At 40.8% G+C, this 8,425-nt stretch overlaps 1 protein-coding gene across 1 annotated transcript in view; it reads left to right on the top strand.

The window, feature by feature from the left end:
* ATG10 (autophagy related 10) overlaps window positions 1-8,425 on the top strand; it is a 57,561-nt gene that overhangs the window by 39,142 nt on the left and 9,994 nt on the right. The window contains exon 4 of the mRNA XM_014309467.2: window positions 2,690-2,787. Within this exon, the coding sequence (XP_014164942.2) occupies window positions 2,690-2,787 (98 nt within the window). The remainder of the gene's footprint in view (window positions 1-2,689; window positions 2,788-8,425) is intronic.

Genomic DNA, 8,425 nt, shown 5'->3' with positions numbered 1-8,425 from the left:
GCTCGTCTCACACTTTTCCTTTTTCCTCCAAGGCAGAGGGAGCAGCAGGAAAGCTGGCTGAACACTGAAAAGAAAGAGCAGGACTAATGGGAGTCAACAAGGACTGCACCCTCGCTCCTCTAGAGAAGAGAAAAGGAATGAGGTTTTCAGGCTGACCTGCTCAAAATACTCTCTCAGCTCAGTGGCAGCTAAATCCCTGCCAATAAAAACCATGCTAATCAGTGGTTAGAGAGAGGGAGCTTCTGAGATAGGGCAACTTCCTCCAACCCTGAAGGCATGACTTTCTGTATTCACAACCACACTGGGCCTGACTGAAGTGCTTTCCAGAATACAGATTTATTTCCTGAGCTCAAAAACATGTAACCACTGTGTCCTTTCTCAGAAACACAGCGCTCTAAAGACTGTATCCTGTAAGAACTGGTTTTATTGTGGCTTTGGACATAACTGAAATGGAATAATTTCTGTGATCATATATTCTCTTAAGCTGTACGAGGTTTTTTTTTTCTCATTTGGTAGTGGTTTTTAATATTGTTTCTTTATAAAATACATCAGCATGAAGCCTCAAAACAATTTGTGCACCATTTCACCCAAAGAATCAAATAACCTTTAACTGAAAATCTTAGAAATTGTTAAAAGCTTTTAATTGGGGATCTCTGAAATTACTAAAAGCCCTCACTACACATGAAGAAAATAGAATACACAGTGACTTGGGAAGGCTGAAAATTTTCTCTGAAAATAAATATGGAATTTTGTCTGCCTAAAGAATTTCTACTCTTTGCAGAAATTAAGCTCCAGGTGAGAATGCAGCTCCTGTGTGGTCTGACAGCCTCACCTTGCTGCTGTGAGAGGGCACTCAATATTCTGTATTTAACTATTTCTTATTTGTGGGGGTGTGATTGAGTTAACCCCAGCTGGGCAGTCAAGAAGCTTTTCTCAGAAAAGTTTGTTGTAGTCTAAACAGTGTAAATAATAAAACTATCCCAGCTGAACTTGGGACAAGCCTTGGGACACACAGCCAGCTGTGTCCTTGTGGGTGGATGGTGACTAAATAAATGCATGGGTGGGTGGATCTGGAGCCTTCACCTTCCTCGCCTGCCTCTTCTCTTGGCTTGGTGCTGCTGTTTGCTTCAGGTTCTGGCTGAACTTCCCAGCTCAGCTCCATCCCAGGGAAGAAAAGAAGCGCAGGGAAGGCGAGAGGCTGCTTGGTCAGCAGGTGCCACAGTGGGCCCTTGTTGCCAGCAGCAACAATTACTGCCTGCTGTGTCAGACCGGCTGGGTGTTTGAGGTCTCAGTGGTTGTAAGAAAGTGTAACAGGGCTGCTAAACGTGTGAGAGTGCTAGAAGATGGGGGTAAGAAAGCACAAAGAATACAGATCTGTGTTTAGAGCAAGTCCAAACTTGGGAATAGAATGAATTCGCCATGTGGTAAAGACAAAACTTGTTTTTAACTATAACATGGTTAATATTTCAGTAACTTCTGATCATTTATAAAAATGGGACTAACAGAATCAGAGTAATCCAATCCATGTGTACGTGAATCTGCTCAGTGTTATAATAAAAATTCTCAGAGAAAGATTTACAGAGCCCATCTAGAGTGGCAGATCGGGTGTTGCACTAGAACACATGTTATTGCAGATTTTACACTTGGGCTTTCTCTGCTGAGAACAAAATTGCAGATATGCATGGCATTTCATATCACCTGCACACAGGTGGTCTGAATGGAAATACACCCTTCTGAAATAAATTTATGCTGTTGTAGCAAATTTCTTTGTGAATGTTAGACTGTCCCCAGCACAACTCTGGTATCTGTCATCACAAGACAGTGGATGTGATGGTCTAACAAGTCTTACCTTCATGAGGATAGCATGGAAAAGCTGATTAATATGCTGTTACTCCCTCAGATACTTCATTTGCCCGGTGATTCTGCTATACGATGCTTATATAAGTTCAGAACTTCCTGGTATTTTTTGTAAATATATGCAGAAAATAAAACAGAGACTGTAGGCAGCTGTTTTGAACTTGTGTCTAAACATGGCATTCAAATATTAATTGTGTGAATAAATCTTTTACATTTTACAGACATACAAATGTCAGTAGAATAAATCTGATTATCAGATGATGATGGTTTCTGACACCTGATAAATGCCAAGATGAAGCTACTTATTGAAAGTCTATTGAAATACTCTGTTTGCCATAAACAAATATTCATTAAAATAGACATGCTTATTTTCTAAGTGGTTGACACTAATATCTTGGCATAATTCTAGCACCACAGCTAAAAACGTGATGCAGTAAAACTCTGTAAATGCAGCTCAAGAAAATGTTGTGGACACATCAAAATGCAGTAAACTTTTATCTGCAGAATTTTGTTCCTTAGATTTTCTTCACTCTCTCACAATGAGTTGCATATATTTACAGTAGGTGATTCTTCATTATGTTCTTTTGTGGTTTTAAATCCACCTTACCAAAGCTTTGTTTTACAAAACCAGTTACACTTCACCCCTTACAATCAGCACAGTGAGTTGTTACTCTCAGGTGACAGAGAAGAAAACCAAACAGGGAATTTAGGGTGGTTCTGTGTGCACCTTCAGCCAGGATTTGAACAGTTTTCACTTTTAATTTTGCTGTTCTGTATTAAAGACACAGCATGCCTAAGAGCTTTGGCTAAAGGTGGCTGTTTCTCCCCCCAGATGGAAGGCCTTTAACTCTGGATGAAATATGGGGAAGTGTTCATGCATCCTACCAGGCTCGTCTGCAGGAGGGGCCCTGGGACACTATTACACAGCAGGTGAGAATCCTCTGGTTCTTCATGAAATTGGGGAGTGAAATGTATGCCTAGATCCTCAGTGGTCTTATTCCTCTCTTGCACAGAAGGGAAAAAAATGAAAATTAAAAAAAATGTCTGTATCATATTGTGCTGAACTATTTACCAGCAATAGTTTCAGTCCTGGTTTTTGAGGGATATATAAGTGCTCACCATTTAAGGCTTGCTTTGACAGTATCTTGCATTTAAAATACTTCTCCAAAGCCAGTCCGTAAAAGTTCAGGCAGTTTCTGAGTAATCATGAATTTGGGTAAATACAAAAGCAGACTAGTTTATGTAAATAAAACATATCAGTGTAACATTTCTCGGATTGTCTGGTAATCAAATTACCAAAAAAGACTGTGTGTAATTTTCAGTTTTAAATAGACTTGCAGTCTTCAGGATTGAACAAGGGAAGATTGGTTTCCTATCCTAAAATAAGCTGGTGCTGTCTAATAGCTCAGAGCTGAGCTGGTTGTTCTGGTGTCTTCCCTTTGCTCCAGGTCTCATGAACAAATCTGACAAAGAATTGAGGCTCTCCAGGTGTGAGTTTTTTCCCCATCAGACCAAGATACCAGTGTGTCTTCTCTCCGTCCCCTTCCCCTCCTTGATTTTTTTATTTCAGCTGTTTCCAGGCACTCAGGTCTCCTGCCACAGCAGCATGACAAGGATGTGACATCCACCAGGTCCTACAGGTGCTCCCTTAATTCAAATAACACAGTTTAATTACAGGATGCCTGTTTGTAGATGGTGCTCAGCCATGGGAACACAAGCAGAATTCTTGTTTTTTTGCAGCCACAGACTATTATTTATCTTATAACAGCTTCCTGAGAAGCTACCAAGCCATGGGTGTTCTGGTGATTGCTGTGCATGTGTGAATTCCAGTTGTGAGCTGGCAGGTTCTTATAATACACACTTTTCACATGAAGCATTAATTACCAGGCTTGTCTGTGAATGAAGATGAGGAAACTGGGTTTTAATAACTTAATGTAATAATGCAACACTACTGCGAATAAAGCATAAACGGGATGTTTGGGATGTGTAAAATCAGAGTTGTGGAAGCCAAAAGGAAATTCAGGTCACTCCCACACGGGGATTATTTTTGCTTCTTAAGGGACAGCAGAGTAAAAACGGTCCTGCATCTAATAACTGGAGGTGTGTGTGGGATACTTACACACAAATTCCTGCAGAAACAGGAGTTTTGGGTGGCAGAATGTGTGTAGTGATGAATCTGGTTCTGGGACACTCTCCGGAGGTGGTACAGTCAGCTGTGAGTGCACTGACAAACACAGGAAGAACATTTTGGAGAAATTAGCAGAGTTAACAGCTGCAAAGTGTGACTTTCTGTGAAATAAGGAGATTATGGAAGATAATGAAAACTAGCCTGCAAGCCTCAGATCAAAGCAAGAGTCAGGTCTACAAGAAAAAAACTGCTTTTTTCTGTCAAGTGAATCAGGGTTCTGAACTGAACTACGGAGTTTTGTCTTGCCTTGCTGCTTTTCTGCTGACCCATTTTGTTATTTGGGTTAGGCTTTGCCTGCAGGGACACAGATCCTATAATGCAAGTCACTGGGCAAACTCATCAAATCAGGCTTGAGCACTCAGTGCACATGAGCAGAAGAGTAAAAAATGGTTTAGGATTTTAATCCAAAAAAGATACAAATTTTAGATGCTACAAGCGCTCTACCACTGGGAAGAAAAATCGAGCTAGCCAAGGGTAACATGCATCTTACTTAACTTTTAACTAGAGCTGATCTGCACTGTGATTGGCAGGCCAGGAAAAGAAAGGCTTACTGACTTTTTGGGACTTTTTTCCCCTTATATTTTATGAAATGAGGGTGCCAGACCTGTGCACATTTCTGATACAACTATATTTTGTGTATAGTCCCTGTGGTAAAATACATCTATAATGAAATAAATCTCAGGAACTGAGACAAACTGCAAAAAGTAGAGATATTTGACATTTGCAAATTTTAGGTAAAATATGGACTTTTATAGTTACTCTTTATGATGGTGGAAGGCTATGCTTATTTCCAGAGAAAGCATCCGGAAATGTTTTTCCTGACTAGATTACTGCAAAAAGCAGAAGTCAACTAGTTACCTTCTCATAAATAAATTAACATGATAAGGTTGCATAGTATTTTATAATGATAATTGATAAATGGTGATGATTTAATTGCACTTCCTCTAGTAATAATCTTAAAATGCTCAGATGAAGTTCCTGTGATTGGCTTTCTTGTGAGTTAAATCTCCCTGGGGTCTTCAGTCATCCCTTCTCTACATCCGGCGATAACTTGCTTTAGCTGTTTTAAATAATACAAATCAATTAGAACACACAGCTGTTTAACAAAACTTCCAAATGTTGCTACAGGTCTCTGTGGGTATTTCCTGATGACTTATAATGACATCAATTTAGCACACCTGGTAAGATCTGTGTGAGCTGGAAGTGGCTTAATTCTGCAATGACAGGAAAATTAAGGAGTATTTATGGATTACTGTTGCCTTCCAGAAATGTTGCCAACTGTGATTTTCAGCTTCTTTTTAGGAGGATTCGAAAGGGAATTACAGATACTGCAGCCCCATCTCCTGAATTGTTTACCTGTAACTTAGTGGGTGCTTTTTAGTGTTATTTATTTATATTAGTAATTTTAATACCATATAAACATATATTATATGTATGATGTATAATATTTATATTAGTTATTTATAAGATAGTATACACAAATACATAGTGGTACTGCCTAAACAGCTCAAACTTATTAAGCCCTCTGTGCATAATAAAAATAATAAATAGCAGGTGTAATGTCCCATTTAAGAAGGCAGCAGCCCAAAAGTGCCATGGTCAAATGCTAAATGTGAGGCAAATTGAGAGAATAAAACTTCACAAGAACAGGAAGTAAGTTAAAAAAAAATAACAGAGAGTGGAGAACAGAAATGAGACAAATGGGGAGAAATCTTCCCAAATATGAAAGTGAACATATTTTATAGCCAGAACTTCAGGCTTTGTGGCCCTGGTTGGGTGTTCTCTGTGGAGTTGGAAGTGCAACACTGAAAGGCTTTTATTGCTAGGATGGGTGTGGGATAGGTCTTGTCAGGACATGAATTTTCATCCTGCTGTGGCTGAGGGCTCCACACCTGTTTGGAAGTGCCTCCATCAAGATCCAGGACACTGGTGTAGCCTTCACATCCAGGTATTTTCCACAGAGTGTCAAATGTGCTGGATTGATGGATACAGTCACCTGCTAGGAGATAAACTGAGGCCCACTGATTCTCAAGCACCTTCTGAAATTTAAAAATAGTGGAATAAGGGATTGGAAGAATATGGGTGAGGGCACTACTGAATCTTCGTAATTTTTTTGCCCTGATATTTATAAAAGTGTAGACAAAGCAGAAGGACTTCAACAGGGGGAGAGACAACACTCTGACAAGTATGTTTCTAAGACTATGATGAAACTGGGTATTGATGTAATTAATTCTATGAACACAGGTGCCCAAGCCCAGTTTTGATTCTTGTTGCTTCTGCTAATCCATGCCTTCCATTATTTTTTTCCTGTGTGGAAGCAAACTAGCAAGAGAATTTTGTAAGCTGATGAATGAAGCTGATCACAGTCAGTAGCATCACCAACAGTTTTGTTTTTAACAGAGTGATGTTGTCATAAAGGCTGACCTTCCCCTGAGGAAACAAAGTCGTAAACACAATCAAGAATATGTGCTAAGGCTTAATCAATTCTTAGTGGTGATGGAATGTAAAACCAAACATCCAAGGGTAGAAATCGAATTGCATTATTACAGGAGGCTCAGGGGCTGAAAAACTACCCCATAAAACAAGAGCAAAACTTGGTGACTTGAAGATCCTGCAGAAATAGTCTTAAAAATTAATCTGTGAGTCAAGATTCCAAGGGGCTCTGGAAGCTGTGGAGCACGTGTCCGTGCATTACTCCCCTTCTTTTTAACCAACACTGTTCAGATGCAATTACTTCTGCTACCAAAGTGCTCCCAGGCATGGGAGGGGACACATTTCATGTGTGGTACCTTGGTTCTGGATTTGCCAGCAATAAATCAGCATTTTCCTGGTTTAGCCATTCACTGTTGCTGCAGATGAAGTAACTCAGACCACTCGGATACTGGCTAAATCCTACATTTCTGAGTAGTGAGTGGTCAGGAAGTTTGCATCTGTTTTTTCTCAACCATTCATTTCTCAGTTTCATTTAAATGAGGTGGTTTTCTTCTGTCATTTGATCCTTAGCAGGTAGTTTTAATATGTCCTTTCTGTCGTATCAAAAGTATTCAACCAAACCTAAACTACAGAAGTCACAGCACAGAACTGCACCTATTTCTGAGTTAATCCAGAGTCTTTTTCAGCCAGGAGTTAGGAATCTGGAGGACTCATTCTTTATAGTACCTCAATAATCCTGTCCATTACATCACTTAATTTATAGCAGTGTTAACAGGAAAATCAATAAACATTATTTCTAAAATGTTAGGGATGTTAATAGTGTGATTTAAAAAAGGAGAAAGAGTCAAAACTCTGAACAGAACACATTGATATAGTGTTGTAGAGGCACATCTTGCTGAAAATGTGATGGGGAGGATTTAAATCATTACGGCTCAGTCATTTTGAAAAATGTGGTAAGGTATCTATTCTTAGACACACAAATCTTTCTTGCCATATTGTGGGATTTTGCTAAGTGGGGGTGGCTGTATACAGTATTTCTTAACAGAAGGTTGCTAGGATCGCTCTTAACGAATTTGAGTTGCATCAACAGTTGCTATGGATCCCCTGCTAATATTTTTGGAAAATTATTAGTACAACTTCCTGAGAAAAGGGAGTCTTACCAGTACAGACTGGAAAGCTATTTGACAGGGGGAAGATATGAGGATGGCAAAGCTGGGTTGATATTTATTTCCCACTAAAATCTTCTACAATGCGTTGAACTCCTGGGGTTTCAACCAAGCTATAGTATTGTACAAGCTACCAAGGAGGTTTTATTTTAAAACTGATTATTAATTGAGCCACTGATTATTAATGTTCAGCTGCCCTGCAGTTGGGTTCTGCTTTTCCCCATAAGACTTCATGGACAATAATCTAATTCAACTGATTTAATAGAGGGAGAAGACCAAATAATGACCTAATACTAAATGTAGAGTAAATACAGAAGCTTAATGGATAAGCAGCTGACAGATGTGCAGCTGGTGACATCTACCAGGACTTGTGCAAGGCATTTGACAGTGTCTGACATGACATCCTTGTCTCTGAGTTGGAGAGCCATGGGTTTGGTGGGTGAACCCCTGGGTGTGTGAGGGATGGGGCTGAGTGGTCACACGTGGGGACTTGGGGTCAGTGAGTCCGTGTCCAGGTGGAGACCAGGGACGAGTGGTGGCACCATGGGGACCTCATGGAGCTCAGCAGGGCCCAGGTCAGGGCAGTCCCAGGCACCAGCACAGGCTGGGCTGAGCAGAGGGAGCAGCCCTGGAGGAGCCCTGGGGGTGCTCTGGGGCGGGGCTGGGACCCCAAAGGCCCGTGCTGGGCCCGGAGCCCAGAGCCCCGTGCTGGGCCCAGAGCCCAGAGCCCCGTGCTGGGCCCAGAGCCCAGAGCCCCGTGCTGGGCGCAGAGCCCCGAGCC

Source organism: Geospiza fortis, unplaced genomic scaffold (genome assembly GCF_000277835.1).
Source record: "Geospiza fortis unplaced genomic scaffold, GeoFor_1.0 scaffold43, whole genome shotgun sequence".
NCBI classification, from domain to species: domain Eukaryota; kingdom Metazoa; phylum Chordata; class Aves; order Passeriformes; family Thraupidae; genus Geospiza; species Geospiza fortis.
Note: the sequence above shows the minus strand (reverse complement) of the source record. Positions and strands in the feature narration are given on the sequence as shown.